We start from the raw sequence: 16,880 nt of genomic DNA, 5'->3' as shown, positions 1-16,880 counted from the left end.
AACGCGTCCAGTTATAAGAGTTGGTGTCCCACAACGTGTAAAAGTTTGTTTATGCGTTGTAATGCGATTTGTGAGCAGAATTAGTAGGCAAAGTTGATTTTTTTTCGAGAAATTCAGTAATTTGATGAAAAATTGATGAAAATATATAAATATAAATGTAAATGCAAAGTAAAATATAACGGTAAAATATATATAGCAGCATAGTATAGATTAAGCAGAAAAGGGAATGTACATGGTAAGTTTCACTTACGGGCTGTGATTCTTCCTTCAGAGGCCAAGTTAAATATATGTAAATGCAAAGTCTAATAAATAGCTGCAGAGTATGGATTAATAAGAAAAGGGAATGTACTGGTAAGTTTCACTTACGGGCTGTGATTCTTCCTTCAGAGGTCAGTCTAAGTGTAATATTTGATGAAAGTTTGGTGATGGAAACTCTTGGGGAAGGATAACTCGCGCAGTGGCTGTGATTCGTGGCGCGAGTTATCCTTCCCCAGAGTTTCCATCACCAAACTTTCATCAAATATTACACTTAGACTGACCTCTGAAGGAAGAATCACAGCCCGTAAGTGAAACTTACCAGTACATTCCCTTTTCTTATTAATCCATACTCTGCAGCTATTTATTAGACTTTGCATTTACATATATTTAACTTGGCCTCTGAAGGAAGAATCACAGCCCGTAAGTGAAACTTACCATGTACATTCCCTTTTCTGCTTAATCTATACTATGCTGCTATATATATTTTACCGTTATATTTTACTTTGCATTTACATTTATATTTATATACTTTATATGCTTTATATATAAAGCGCCCCGCTTCGCGGGGCGCCAAGGGATTTAAATTTACCGTTATATTTTACTTTGCATTTATATTTATATATTTTATATGCTTTATATATAAAGCGCCCCGCTTCGCGGGGCGCCAATGTCTTTATATACCTTATATGCTTTACACATAAAGCGCCCCGCTTCGCGGGGCGCCATGGGATTTAAATTTATCGTTATATTTTACTTTGCATTTTTATTTTACCTCCATTGAACATTAAATTTATTTTATTTTTTAGAATTAGAAAAATTACTATTAAATTATATTATATACGAGGTAAATTGTCGCTTAGCTCCAATTTTTCTCGCCCCATTTTACGGGAATTTATTGCGCTTCGCGTAAATTTTAGGGAGACAAAATTGTGATAGTTTGTAAGTAGATTGGGATCACTTATCAATCCCAAAAGAAAAAGAAAAAAAATTGCAAAGAGAGGAAATCATTGTCATAAAACATTTCGGGCGCGAAATTCAAAAGAGAAATAGATTCATAAGAATAAGAAAAGGGAAAAAGGGGGCAAAATAAAATAAATAATAACAATTTATTTATTTATTATTTTCAAAAAAATTAAATTTTTAATCTTATCCAAAAAAAAGTCTAGATACATGTTATATAATGTAAAAGTAAATCCATGTAACATACAGTCGTCTTATCGTTCAATCAGTCCTGTAACAAAGTAAACAAACATTTGCAATAATTTTTTTGTTTGATAATCATGTACGTGGTAAAAAGATAGACGTATGAATGTAGAAAATTTCTGAAACTATTTTCAATTTTCCAAAAAATTAAACTAAGAAATCGTCATATCTTATAAAAAAAATTTAGTTTTTAACTTACGGTATTTTAAAGATAGCAATATCGTAGGCGCATCTCTTTTCATTTTTTCATTTTCATCTAAAATAGTGATACTTTTTTAGTTGCTGGAAAATCAAAATTAGTCACTTCCCAACGAAAATTGTTTTCCAAAGTGCTGACTTTGTAGAAATACTTCCCACAATATGCCGAAAACAGAGCCCCTATTATGGAAGGAAATCATGAAGATTTCTCCTATTGAGTTGACATTGAATTTATCCACAACAGTCTACAATTTACAATTGTAATAGTATACCTAGAATTTACCTTATAATTAGTATTCTTTACAATATAAAATATATTAAGTTTGACTTACTTTAATATGAGCGCTGAATCCTTTAAGTTCAACTTTAGCATAGCATTCAATGAGAATCATTGAGAACGGTTGCTACTCCTTCCTCTTTGAATTTCATCTTATTTTTACCTTTCCCAAGGAACATGCTTGCGAATTGTGTAAAGAAAATGGCCCACGAGGTCGGATGGAATCTCTTGTGTGCTGTACAAAGCCAGGCAGGTACAACATAGCATGACAGAATAGTTTTGAAGATAATCTTGCTGCAAACAGCGACTCTCAGTACATTACAGTGGTATGTAAGATTTATGGAAAGACACCACTTTACTTGGAGTACTTCGTTGTCGGTCATCTGTACAACCCGCAAAGCATTGAATTAAATCGACTCGTGCTCATAATACATTTGTGCCTGATCGGATGACATATTGCACATCAGGCGGTACACAAAGGCTGTGCTATAATTTTATTCAAAATAATCACAGCTAAATGTTGCTTCCTTATTTTAAAATTTCGGCAAAATTTGAGGAGGAGATCTTATAGATAAGTAATCTTCTTGAATTATGGTAGCCTTCTGTTGTCTTGTCATTTCTGTAACAACCAAAGGAGACATATATAATTATAAATTTTGATAAAAATTAAATATTTTCTTACTGTGTCATTCCTTGTTATTTAAATGATTGCCGCTAGTGTTTACTTCATCAAATTCCACTGAAGGTTTCTGTAAAATTTTGCAATTATTTTTTGATTTAAATTTAATATTATTAAATTAAAGACTTACCTAATTATATTCATGTTGTTCTCCTAAGCGAGTAAAGGGCTTAAGAAAGACTCGCATGAGCTCACAAATCCACCTCTCTGACTGCGTATATAAGAGTACGGCCTAATTCAACATGGTCCAGTCCATCATGGCATAAGACTTAGTGTCCCATCATCTAATAACTCCTGTAAGACCCAAAAACGAAATCATTACAATATAAAATAATTAAAGTGAGAATTTTATTTGTAATCTTACAATTTAAGACGATAGCTTATAGATCTTAGGCTTTATAGTAATCGCCTACTTCAAGTAGTCCCATTCAAAAGCTGGCTCTGCATCTGTTATTTTGCTATTTGCTTGGATCCTTGGGACTGTCATGACATCTTTCACTTTTAAATTATTAATTTATTGTTGCCATAAAAAAGTATCTGAAATTCAACACGAAAATATTTTTTTTTAATACAGGGTCCATCCTTTTAGATGATTTCCCCGAATAATTTACTTGGAATATAAATTATATACATAAATAAATATATATGTATGTACGTAAACATAAAAGAAAGAAATTATACACCAAGTTAATTTTACCTTAGCTTGGCTACAGGTGTCATCAGTTGACATATCTTGGTTGCAGTTATCATATGATGATATGTACATAGGTATGTTGTCGTCTCAACAAATTTGAGAGTCTAGCCTGAGTCATCCGCAGCCAGCATGATACTCAACTCAGAATTGAGTGTCATCGTGCAGTCATTTCTGCAATACCAAAAGAAAACAACAAAATTGTAAAATAAGTAAAAAAAAATAATAATAAAATTTTAAATTTGTACTCTCACCTATTGCGTCATTTAGGCCAAGTTAAACTCCTTCGCATCGTCTTATATGAGATGAGACGGTCGAGGAGAATTCCGGAAGTAGTGGTGCCTCTTAGTGAAGGTGATACAACCAGGCTAGAAAATATGACAAAAACGGATTAAGAGATTTTCTCATCATACTACATGTCGCTGTCTTAGAATAAGTCAAAATTAGACAGAATAACAAATAACAAAATTTAGAGGTATTCTCACCTATCGTGTCATTCGAGTTGGATGAAACAGCTGCGGTGTGCCTCCTATGAAGGAGGCGACCGAGATGTGTTTGGAAGCAGTAGGCATCTTCCAATCAGGCTATGGAATAAAGTGAACCGGTTGAAGCAGCTGCGGGGCGCCTCCTGTGAAGGAGGCGGCCGAGAATACTTCCGGAGGTAGAGGTGGATCAGATCCGGCTAGAAAATAGGCCAAGAGAAACTATGAAATTTTTCATAATATTACATATGTACGTACATGTTATAAAACAGTAATACACAAATTTTATAAAAATGTTAAATGAAATTATTATATTCTTACCTCTTGAATTGTTGAGCCGGATTAAACTGCTGCGCGCCGCCTCCCATGAAAGGAGGCGGCCGAGTAGTTTGTAAGGGTCAAATGATCTAGAATAAACTCATTAAGGACTTATCATTTTCTTTTAAAAACATCTATCTTGAATTATACGTTATCTATTCTACTGGGAAAGGCAAAATTACTCTATTTTCCAAAATATATTTTATGTGTCTTCTCATTTGTCCTATATCATATCTCTGTTGACAAGGGTCTTTTCCTAAAACATAACTCACTGCATTCGCCATGGCAAAAATTCCGCACATTACATTGTCTGGCTGCCTCATAACTTTATTAATTTTAATATTATTCGAAATTGGTTCTAGATGTGGATGCAATCTACTCAGAAAATTTAAAGCTTGTTTATCTACTATTCTACCATTCAACGAATCATAATAATCTATCCTATTATCACCATTATATATCGCAAGTGTAAAATGTCCTATGAAGTTAGATACTTTTTCATGAGTAAGTATTATTTGCAAATGTTTTCTACTGGGATGTATTATGGGGCATGCATCTATATCGTAGATTCCGTAGTCAAGAAGAACGTTTTGAAATTCAGGGAATTTTTCAGTAAGAATTTCCATGAAACGGTGGATATGGTCTAAATTTACATATGTTTCGTCTAAACCTATATCTTCTAATTTCCACAATTCAAGTTCATCATCAGGATTAGGTTGCTTAACATCTTTTTCCGGACTAGAATCTTTTACTATTTTCTTACTGGTTGATGGAGAAGAAATGTTTTTAGGTTCTTTATTAATTTCAGGGGGTGGCAAAGAATCCGGTGTATGGGCTTTAGGTGGTGATTTTGAAACTACTTTCTCAGGTGTCTTTGGATCCTTATTGTCTTTAACTACTTTCTTTTTTGATGGAGAATCTCTAGGTTTAGGGACTTTGACTACTTTAGGTGTTGGTAAATGTTCGGGTGTATAGGACCGTTTGGGTGACTTTTCAATATCTTTATCGGGTTTCTTTGCTTGTTCATTTTCTCCTACTATGCAATATACGGGTCGATGATCAGAGAAATAAGATTCGTATATTCCTGCTGAAAAATTATGTTCCGGTATATTACTCAAAACTACGTCTATTTGACTATCATACTTTGTAGTAGCTTGTTCGGGATTAAGCTTAGTTTCCAAATTATATTCTGCGACGTATTTTAAAAATCTTTTATCCGTATTATTTGTAGAAAGATTAAAATTAAAATCACCAATAAGGATAATTTCAGAATATTTAGGGATTTTCGAGTAAATAGTTTCGAATGAATTTTTAAATACTTCAAATGGTACCTTCGGCGACTTGTACCCAGAAATAATATAAAATTGTTTTCCGTATTCCAAAGCAAACAAACTCAAGCTAAATTTCTTAGTATGATCGATTCTAGTATCTTCCGCTATTACGTTAATTTTCGATTTATCCTCATTTTTAATCAAACACAAAAGACCTCCAATATTTTCTATCTCATTGTCTTGTCTATATAAAACGTGGTAACCTTTGAAAGATGGGATCGAATAATTCTTAAGTGTTTTCGTTTCCGACAATATTACAATATTAAAGCATTTGTACCATGAATCCGTATCAATATCATTAAAGTGTTTATGCAATGAGACAATATTTTGATAACAAATTTTTACTTTTTTCGGGTCTACTCTACGAACATCTTCAAAAAAGTCTTTAAGACGTTTTTCCGTTCTCAATTTATGAATTTCGTTAATTATCCGTTGTCCACTATGTGAAAGGCGTTGTGGAGTAAATGTTCCAATTATATACAATCCATTTAGTGATGTTACTCTACTAAGTGCTACATACATCATGCACAATGTAATTCTTTCTAGTTTAGTAAAATCAAGACATATAGATTGGTACGTTTGTCCCTGACTCTTATGTATCGTTATAGCTTCTGCCGGCATGACTGGAAATTGCGTTCTTGATATTGTAGTCGTACTACTATTATTCAATCTAAAAACAAAATTGCATTTCTCAAGTGGTACAAGATTTTCTTTCAAATTATGCTTTTTAAGATAATTTTGATACCGCTGCTCTTTTGTAATTTTCTTACCGACACGATCTTCAAGAAATTCTAGCCATATTACACCTATATTATTTTTTGAATCAAAAGTTATATGGCGAAGTATACCTGCAGCTCCATTAACTAGACCGTCTGAAACATCGATATTTTTAATAATCATATATTTTATACCCAACTTCAAATGCAAGGTATGGACAGCTCCAGCGCTTTTACTTGGATCTCGATTTTCTATATCTTTAAGGATTTTATTTTGTTCATTTTCACTTTTAGGTTTAGACTTTTTGTCGCTCATTACTTTATCTATAGCTACAAACGTATGTAGTTCTCCTGGGTAATTTGCAATTTTTCGTTCGTTAAACTCATCTACATTTCTACGAGTAGCAAACAATCGTATTGCTTCCGGTGGAACTTCATTTACATTTTTAACCGTTCTAGATCTAATAAGACTTATATCCTTTTCGGTCATTTTTCCAATGGCCAAGTTATTCAATGCATTCGTAAAGTTCAAATCATCTTTTTGACGCATTATTTCGGTTAGTTCAAAATATTTAAATTCCTCCCAAAGTGGATTTATATCTAGTATACCTGCATTACTTTTATCTGGGGCACGAAATATGGATTTATCTCCAACAGGTGCTATTTGGTTAAGATCTCCTACAAAAATAACTGATATTCCGCCAAAGCTTTGGTGAACTCCAAAAATTTGTATTAGTCGCTGACTAACTTTCAATGAGGTATTTGAGCCTACCATTGAAACTTCATCAATTACAATTAGTTTCACGTCTTTAAATTCACAACGAATTGTATTTGCAATATCTTCTGAAAAGTGGTCAATATCTACGGGGTTTTGGGTATTAGGTAGAGCAAAAGCCAAATGTAGGGTCATTCCATTAATCAAAAAGGCTGCCATGCCACTTGGTGCACAAAGCAATACCTTCATAGATTCAGGATTACTATTGGGCAAATTATCGAAATGATGTGTGATTAGTTGATACAGGCAATTAATTACACGAGTTTTACCTACGCCAGCAGAGCCAGAAAGGAATATACGTATTGGCAAGGTATTTGATGTGAAACACTTGTATATGTGCATTACAATTTGCCTTTGTTTTTCATTGAGGGACTGCATATTTTGGCACAATTCTTCTTTAGTAATTCTAACTGGAGTAATGTACTTACGCGGTTTTTTATCACCGGGCTTCTCTTCAGGAGGTGTAAAATGAAATTCTTGGGACTTTGATACGGGTTTGTTCACAGGATCATCATCATCATCATCACTGTTTACATCACGAACTTTTCCCATAGCTTCAATTACTTCTTCTTCAGATATAAAATTAAATTTATCTCGCACCTGCTTTATCGCTTTGAAATTCTTAAGATAAATTTGCTTACAATCAGCATCTTCAATTTCAGTCTGTTCATCTCTAAATGGAAAATACAACAAACATTGCATACGATAGTATTGGTGTTCATCCTGAAGCTTATCATATCTCTTAAATCTAACAATTTTTGACCTTTTCCTTACACTTATGTCTCTCTCATCATCACTATCATCCTCTTCTTTGCTTCTCTTAACCTCAGTATAATCTGCTGCATATTCAATCAAAGTTACATCATTAAGTTCTTGTTTTCTCTTTTGATACTTTTGAATAATATCTTGAGCAAATATATCTTTGGAATCTGGGGGTAGTTGTCTCAATTGTTTTATCTGTTTCAACATTCTTGTTCGCTCATTTATGGGTCTAGTATTTATGTAAACATTTGATCTACTACATTGAGTCATTGGAATTGACAAACAATAATAAGCAGCTTCTTGAGCACTTACTAGTTTACTATTAAGAAATGCACTTGCATATTTACGCATCCTTTCTTGCAATGTATAATTCTTGTTTACTTTGATCTCATCAGAAATGTCTTTCAAAATTTTTGCTAGAGCTGAGTCAACTTTTGTTACATAGTCAACAAGGTATTTTGCCAATGCATATACTTCACATACAGGTTGAATGTCCATATTTGATTCAGTATAATTTAGAATGTCTTCATTATATGCATTAATATTAACTTCCATAGTGCTTCGTTTAAGGAACACACGAGGTCGCTTAATACGAGATCTTATTGCTAATATATACTTTTCTCTGGTAATACCAAGTTTTAACATAAAATCATCAAAAGACATATCAACAAATTTTAGTGAAAAGTTCTTAACTTCATTTTCAATCTTTACATATATTAGCTTTAGATTTTCTAGGTTTTGTAATTTACTCTCTTCTTCAGTAAAAGGCCACAAAATTTCAGTTTTATCCATAGGTGGAATAGGGATATTAAATCTACATCGTTTTCTCTTTCCTTTGTAACATGTTTCAGAATGCCTATGCATTTGTCTCTTGATTAGAGGAAACTTTTTAGGATCTTTATATTTACATGTAGCAATTTTATCAATGAATTTAATAGTTTTTTCAACAGATTCAGGGTTGTTTTGGTCAAAATCAGGGATATCTTTACACCACAATAGTATGTGCATATGTGGACTTCCTCTCATTTGAAATTCAACTCTTTCAAAATAATCAATAACAAAATTATCTCCAAATGGACCACATTTTCCTGGTTGTTCGTTAGGATTAATAGTCAACATTTTCATCAAATTCTTAGACTTGTTTGAAAAATATCTTACACAAGATACGGGATCATTTTGAATCATTAAAGTTCTATCGGCTTTTTCAAGATTCATACTTTCAGTGGGTGACAATTTTTTTCCTGATTGTTTTGCTAGATTTTGCAATAGTTCTGGACAATGCATTTCAGAACAGGTAATTGTTAGAAACAAATGTGGTTTACCCAATTGTCTAACCATACCAAGAATTAGTTGTTGTTTTTCTGCATTGTAAGCAGGAGTAAGAGCAATATTTTTAAGGAATCTAAAACCATCATCAACTTCAACTAGTTTATCCATTTTTGTATCACTAAGTGCATCACCAGCAGTTACATCTTGAACATTTTTCGATTTTCTCAGACATGTGTTTACTGTACTTGTAACAGAATTTCTCAATTTAACACTAGTCATGTACAATACTTTCTTTGGTATACGACATCGTGGATCTTTTCTACGCAATTCTGATTTAACACGTTGATGGTAGTAAATTTTTTCAATTCTATATTTTTCTCCACAATATATCTTTGGAAATGACAATTCTTCTAGGTTTTTATTAGAATCAAAATATATAGGTTTCTTGCCCTGTCCAGGTGCCATAATTTTAATTTTGCTTGCTGCTGCTTCATATGCATCTAGATCAAGAAGCATTACATCTTCATTTGGTATTGGTATATTGTCATCATCTTCAAAAATATCTACAAGTTTTCCTTTATCTTCTTCCTTTTCAATTTTAATCTTCTTATTAGGTTGGCTAATTGGTTTTTCTTCTTTTTCTTTTTCTTTATTTACATCTTCAGTATTTTCTTCTTCATCACGTTTTCTCTTATTTAAAGGAGATACACAATCCTCTATAAGTTTTGCAATTTTCATTAACATATCATCTTCAGAGTCACTATTATTTTCGTTATTTTGTATTTCTTCACACATTTCAATAGAGCTTGATGGGTCTATTGGAAACATTGATACATCTTCTGTTTTAAGTATATTATACAAATGATCTCTCATTTCTTCAATTTTATAACAAAGATTGCTTGGATCAATATTATTTAGCAAAGCTACACTATTTGCAATAGCATGTACACCACAGGAATAGCTATCATTTTGTTGACAAGTTTTCATGTATTTAATTGAATTTTTATTTTTCATTGTTGTTGGATACATTTTCTTCAAAAATTTCAAACAAATTTCATTAAGACTTTTCCAATCTAGCGAGTCATATACATAAATGGTTTTATTTTTGTGAACAGTAGTAACCCAATGACCAATTTTATCATTTCCTTTTGGTTCCAAAAACAAAATTTGTACATTTCTCTTATTTCTTCCTTTTGCCTTTACATGTTTTAGGCCCATATCACATATAAAATCTGTCGGAAACATATAATTATTTGTGTAACATTTATTTATAATATCTATAAATCGAGTTATATGATGGTTAGTTAGATATACTTCGGAATTTCGAATATCTTGTATGTTCCATTCAGGAATTGGTTCATGAGAAGGTGGCTTTGGTTCTGGTTCACCAGACAATGTAAATATTTCAGGGGGATCTTCTTTCTTTTTAGGACTTTTAGTTTTTCTTGGGTCATTTTCTTTACCATCTTTTACTTTATCTTTATCAGCTGGATCACTTATAAATTCAATTTCCTTATCTTCTATATCTTTCAAATAATTTGGATCTACTGTAATACCTTCAGATTTGTAAAGAGGTGTATTTATAAGATAATTTATAGCTTCCAAAACTTTCTTTATTCTCACAGTTTCAAACATATAGTGATTTTTATAATCTTCATGTCTCTTCAATTTGATCTGTACTGTACCCATGTTATCAAATCTTCTGGGCAAAACTTTAACCATGTCATTTATTTCAACAGGTATGTGAACAACACTACCTTTTAGACCTTTCTGTGGATTCAAAGCGTACTTTTTCAATTCTCTAATTTCCATAAAGTTAATGATAGGCGCTACCATTCTCTCTTCCAAATCACTCAAATCTTTAAGACAATCTGGGATTTCTGGGAAGTCTAGACCATTTTTAATCGCAAGTGTGGGCAATTTATTTTTATTCAAATACAAATGACATGTAGTACAACAATATTGTGAAATTTTGAGAAAATCTTCAAGGTCGGATTTATTTTTATATTTACATCTATCAATGTTCAATTTCTTTACATTGTGTTTGAAAAATTTACCTTCACAACATCCACAAATAAATTCAGTTACCTGTTTTCTCTTTGAAAAATATTCCAAGAGTGTTCGATTTTTGTCTTTAATTTTCTTAATTTTCATTTTAAAATTTTTATTTCCCAAATTTTTCTTATACTTGTAATTAATCTTAATTTTAAGGGATCGTTTGAGTCTCTCTCGATACATAAGAATTTGATTTTCAAATTTCGTTTGATCAACGCTAGCATATTTAGATTTAATTGCCTTCTCAATTTTATCATCTATTATATCAGAATCGTTAGGTTTTCTGAGTTTCTTCCAAAAACGAGTTTGAATATCTCTTGACTTTACATTGGTTGTTCGATTTTCAATGGATTCTGGGAATTTTTTCTTACTATTATTCTGCATTCTAACTTTTCTTAGATCATTCTCCTTTTTTCTAAAATTCTTATCTTTGCGTTCTATTATATGCCTATGTTTTCTCTTTTCATTGTCTATGGATTTCTTTACGGGATCTTTCCTTTCAATTTTGCGTTCTAGTTTACGTTTTGTATTTTCAATGGCTTTCTTTTCGGGATTTTTCCTTTCATATTTACGCTCTAATTTACGTCTTCTATTTTCAAGAATTTTCTTCTCGGGATTTTGTCTTTCAATGACATGCCGCTTTTTTCGTATTAAATTTTCAGAGGTTTTCTTTTCGGGATTTAGTCTTTCAATTTTATGCCGCTCTTTTCGTATTAAATTTTCAAAATTTTTCTTCTCGGGGTCTTTCCTTTCAAAAGTACGTTCTAATTTTCGCCGTTTATTTTCTAGAAATTTCGTTTCAGGATTTTGTCTTTCAATACTACGTTCTAATTTTCGCTTTAAATTTTCCTTTTCTCTATTAGATAAAATCAATCTTTCTTCTACGTGTGATCTCTGACGTTTTTCATTCTCGATTTTTTTGTAAAATTTACTTTGTGCTCTCAAATTTTTCTTATATATTTTATCGTACTCACGTTTTTTATTTATACTTGTAACTTTGATTGTTTCTGTCGAATTTATGACTTTATCTGCAATTTTTGTCTCAATGGAATTCGTGGTTGGAGTTTGTTCATGTGTAATAACATCCTGTACTGGCTCATTTAAAGCATGACATTTACTTAACTCAATTTTATCAAAATTAATTGTTATCGGTGTAATCGTAAAAGGTATATTTCCTTTGTATTTTAAATCACCATGTGAGAAATTATATTTCAGTATATTTAGCAAAGAAACAATTTCTGTATATCCAGACAAAATAGATGTTCCGTTTTGAATAAATTCACCAAGATTGCCACGTGAATGACTATCAAAATAATAATACATATCGTTTTCCTTCATTATTGCAACTGAAAGCCAATTACAAGTAATTACTCCGTATTTGAAATAGTCAAAAAAGTGTTCAAGTGCTCTTTCTAGGCTTGCATCTCCATGTTTGCCAGTAAGTTCACCTTGCAAACCTGTCAATGCTTCAATAAATTCATAACCATCTAATATATCTACAGGTTTAATACTCATCTTCGTGTCTTCAATGTATATAGGATAATCGCACACTTCATCAACGGTCAAATAAATTGAACTGGTATTAATTTTTGGGTGACAAGTTAAATAAATTTCATTACCTTTCAAAAGAATATTGTCGATTGTATTTGTTAACCAACTAGATATAGGTAAAATATGAGCGTACGCTATTGCCGCAATTGAATTCGGTGTACATTGTCTATTATTAGATACTGGACCAAAAAGCGCAATATTATCTTGACTGTAAGATCCGTGAATAAAAATTTTAGGAGTATTTATTCCAAAATTATCATAATAAGCTTTGTCTTTTATCTTCTTTTTGACTTTTTTCGAAAAACCGCCACCGTATTGTGTAATATTAGCAAGCGAATTTCTGAAAATTAAATGTTTGTTAAAAGGTAAAGTTTCTTTTGGTCTAGCGGTAGTGGATACTACGGCTTTTTCTCCTGACTTTCGACATAATGTCTTGGTCAGGGCGACTTCGGGACTTGGTTCAAATTGAACCAAGCCGCGGACCCATTCCTCTCCAGAAGGACCTATAAAATAAAAAATATTAAATATATAAAATTTCACTGAAATTGATTAAAAATAAAGTACAAAAATGAATAGAAAATCATTATAGAGATAAAAAGTATACCATTATGGATAATAATATTTTTATTATTATAATATCATAGTTAATTTATTTAAATTTAAAGATAAAAAATCAGGTACTTAGTATGGTCATGTAATTCTTTTATAGTATTTTAATTATGTATCATTCCACACTTATAGAATACTTTAAAATTATTTTTAATTTTTAACACAACGTGCAAATGAATTTAGCATTCATAATTTCAACTGCACAAGTTTTGATGTTTTATATTGTGCAGTCTTAATTAATTTAATAAGTATGGTAAATTAAGGAGATTTTAATAATAATTTATTTATTCCCATTTACATATGTACTGTGATTTTGGGTTAAGAAGATTTTATCTCTCTCTCTCTCTCTCTCTCTGTTTTGACAAGGAATCTGTTTTGACACTTTAAGAATCAGTTAAGAAAATTTCCTTATTTGTGATATTTCGCAGAATTTTTCTTTTTTCTTTCTTTTCTTAAAGGAATATTTGGCAAATCATATTAAACTAACTGTAAAATTTGTATATTCCCAGAACCTGAAAAGGAATATAAATTAAAATTGCGATTTTCCTGCTTTACACATTTACCCAACTGTTAAATTTATTAAATATCCAAATACTTTTATGGCAAGTATGTTTTCCTTTGATAACAACTACGTATGTGAATATATTCTAATGAATTACTGTTGAAATTTTTCCACAAAATGAATACTCACTTTTTTCCATGATAAATTTTACCTGAAAAGATGAAATTGGATTCATGGAAAAATGTTTCTATATTTTCTCTTTTCTCTCATTAGAATAAATTTAAGAATAATGTATAGGGGAGAGCGGGGCTATTTGTGACAGTTCGGAATTTTCAAATGGCGATTTCTCCCAAGTTTTTGATCGGAAGCACCTGAAAAAATTATGATAAGAAGTCCTACCTACCCTCAATAATTGACTGTTGTTCGGAGATTATCCGATGAATAGTTTAGGAATAAAAAAATTAACAAATTTTGAGGCCTCTAAAAATAGGTTTTGGGTGTTGAGAAAAAATCATTTTCCGACACTTTTCTTTTAGCGATTTTCCAATCTTACCGTCTTTTCCACGAGCTAGGTCAATGCAGAAATCGTTGCCAATGTGTATTTTTCAATAACTTTTAATGATTTTTTTGCACAATTATTCAAATCAACACATGTCGAAAGGGGCTAATATTGTCACCAATGTAAATCATATGGAACGTCAAAATATTGATATGTTTTCTAATCTTTTTGTTGCAAAATGTGGGGGTTGAGAAAATTCCATAATTTTGTGTTTTAGTGGACAGAAAAGTGAAATTCCTTGCCGTGGATGAACAAGTGAGGAGTTCGGTTAGTAGCTACAACTAATCTCTCAGGTGGAAAATCTTTGGAAATGTCGGAAAATTCCACTTACTTAATTACCCCCGCTGGTGACAATATTCGCCGATGGAATCTTAAATCAAGTGTGGAAGGGTTCAGGAAAAGCTCGAAAACTCATATTTCCCGTGGAGATAGAGAAAAGCGATATGAGACAAAGTTGTAGGCAAGAAAATTTCCTATGAGAATGACATATTGAGGAAAGTTTATTGCCCCGTGGGAGGCCTGCAGATACGGATTTATCCAAATTGACACTATTAGCACAATTTTGAACACCATAATGTTAGAGAAACTTTTTCTTGTCAAAACTGCATTTCAACTATTAATCCTAATTTGTCCAGAAATTTTTTCAAAATTTCACAAATTCCTATTTTAAAATTGTCTAGAAAAGTTTTAAAATCTTCACTTACCCAAAATTTATGTGACTTTTATAGAAATATTTTTAAGCACTCAAAGTCAAGACTTTCCGAGTGCACTAAATAAAAAATTACACGGATATTTATTGCCATTCAAAGAAATGGGAAAAAAATTGTGGCGGAACATAGATTTAATGGAGGATTTATTAAGAGGAGATGACTAGAGATGATACAGAAAGAAAACCGAATACTAAAAGTAGTAAAACTCATATATTTTAAAACCAATTACTTAAATAAATCAATAAAAAAATCACAACTGCAGTTTTAATTAAAAAATAAATCATTGGATTTTTTAGAGACGAAAACAAGAGATTTAAAATTTTCAAATGGTAATTTCTCCATAGCTATTATTCAGAAATATTTAAAATAATTATGCTGAGAACCTATACTTACCTTCAAAAATTGGCTGTACAATTTTTAAAATCAAAAAAATTTTCCGTGAAAATTTGTCAAGAACGTTTTACAAAACGTCCTCCATTAAATCTAAAAATTAAATCTAAATCCTCCATTAAATCTATGTTCCGCCACAATTTTTTTCCCATTTCTTTGAATGGCAATAAATATCCGTGTAATTTATTTAGTGCATACAAATACATTTTCACTTCACACTTTTTCACATATTTTGCCGACAAAAGGCCACAATTTTCCATTTTTCTCACATTCACCGGCACTGTGGAAGCCTTATCTAAAAATTTTTCACTTTTCTTGGGATAAAATTTTCCTAATTATTGGAAAATTTGAACGAAAGAACGTATTGTGCGCAAAAACGTATGCCATGAAAATTACAGTTAAAAATATGTCGTGAATATGCATTAGAAAAAAAAGACAAAAATTAGAAAATACATTAGTGAGACAGAGAGAGAATGAAAAAAAATGTGAGGATCATGTTTTCTTACAAAGAATTCCTCATATATGAATACATAGCACTGCACATTAAATTAATTAATTGCATAACATAAATATTTAAAAATTAACCAAAAAATACAAAGTGATAAAGTAATGACGAAATCATGCCCATAGAAGAGCATAATTCGAACATAATAATGAAGTAAAACATAAATAAAATCGGTATAAAAAGTCCAAAATATTCTAAATTCAAAAAGTCAGAAAGAGATAGCATGCAAAGAGAATCATAAAGAACAACTTGAGAAAGAAAGGGACAGATATTGTATGAATGAGAGTGAGTCAGAGTGAGAGGAATAAAACTCAATGCGCGAAAAAAAAATTACATGATCATATTAATTTAAACTGATTTTATTTATTTTATAGCATAAGAATCTTAAACTTACCTTTCTCCCACGCCTCCTTGTCCTGTCGGGAATTTGCAGCATCCTTCCATTTCCTCTGAATCTCCTTCCTTCGCACTTTTTTCACCACAATTTAATTTTTCACTTCACGCAACCACTTCGCACTTTAAGCTTGACAAACTGAAAATTACGGTAGTAACCCAATAAATAATTGAAGAAAAATTTCGCAATACGTACAATGGAATTCGAAGAGAAATTCCATAGGACAAATTATTCTGTGCTTTATTACTACATAATATTAATTCAAATTATAATAATAATTTTCCTCATACATTTTAATGTCTTGGGGTTTAATCTCGTTAACTTTGTTTTATGTTGATAGTATGACCTTATGCTCATGCTAAAAACTTTATTAATAATGGAAATAACTTTATCAATATGGAAAAAGATGTATTTTAGAAGACCATATCTCCGAAACGGTAACATAGATTTTCATAATTTTTTTTTGTTTGAAAGGTATTAAAGTCAGCTGTAACATACTGAAACTTAATCGAAATCTATCGTACAGTTTTCGAAAAATTCGAATTTGAAATTTTCAAAAAAAATTGTTTTTAATTTTAGCGCCTCTAACGGTCATTTCTCGAAGTTGCAATGTTTTAGACATTTGTAGGGCTTCATGAAACCTTTC

General features: G+C 31.3%; 2 protein-coding genes across 3 annotated transcripts in view; both read right to left on the bottom strand.

Moving 5' to 3' along the window:
• LOC129791129 (LIM domain transcription factor LMO4) overlaps nt 1-16,880 on the bottom strand; it is a 141,313-nt gene that overhangs the window by 78,180 nt on the left and 46,253 nt on the right. The window lies entirely within an intron of this gene.
• LOC129791128 (uncharacterized) lies at nt 1,364-16,401 on the bottom strand. 2 transcript variants are annotated; one of them, XM_055829086.1, is made up of 11 exons: nt 16,235-16,401; nt 4,110-13,068; nt 3,792-3,988; nt 3,561-3,674; nt 3,313-3,480; nt 2,980-3,152; nt 2,746-2,909; nt 2,619-2,685; nt 1,992-2,555; nt 1,661-1,931; nt 1,364-1,489 (listed from the first exon to the last, which is right to left on the bottom strand). In XM_055829086.1, exon 2 carries the CDS (start codon nt 12,527-12,529, stop codon nt 4,262-4,264), a length of 8,268 nt encoding a protein of 2,755 aa, XP_055685061.1. In that variant the 5' UTR covers nt 12,530-13,068; nt 16,235-16,401; the 3' UTR covers nt 1,364-1,489; nt 1,661-1,931; nt 1,992-2,555; nt 2,619-2,685; nt 2,746-2,909; nt 2,980-3,152; nt 3,313-3,480; nt 3,561-3,674; nt 3,792-3,988; nt 4,110-4,261. The 2 variants fall into 2 exon arrangements, with proteins under 2 accessions (XP_055685061.1, XP_055685062.1); XM_055829087.1 differs by lacking the exon at nt 16,235-16,401 and having other exon boundaries at nt 3,792-13,081.

The sequence above is a fragment of the Lutzomyia longipalpis genome, chromosome 2 (assembly GCF_024334085.1).
Source record: "Lutzomyia longipalpis isolate SR_M1_2022 chromosome 2, ASM2433408v1".
Classification (NCBI taxonomy): domain Eukaryota; kingdom Metazoa; phylum Arthropoda; class Insecta; order Diptera; family Psychodidae; genus Lutzomyia; species Lutzomyia longipalpis.
This window is presented reverse-complemented; position numbering and strand designations above follow the sequence as displayed.

Coding starts and splice junctions, on each gene's coding strand:
- LOC129791128 (XM_055829086.1), bottom strand. CDS start 12,529: ATGAGTATTAAACCTGTAGATATATTAGATGGTTATGAATTTATTGAA.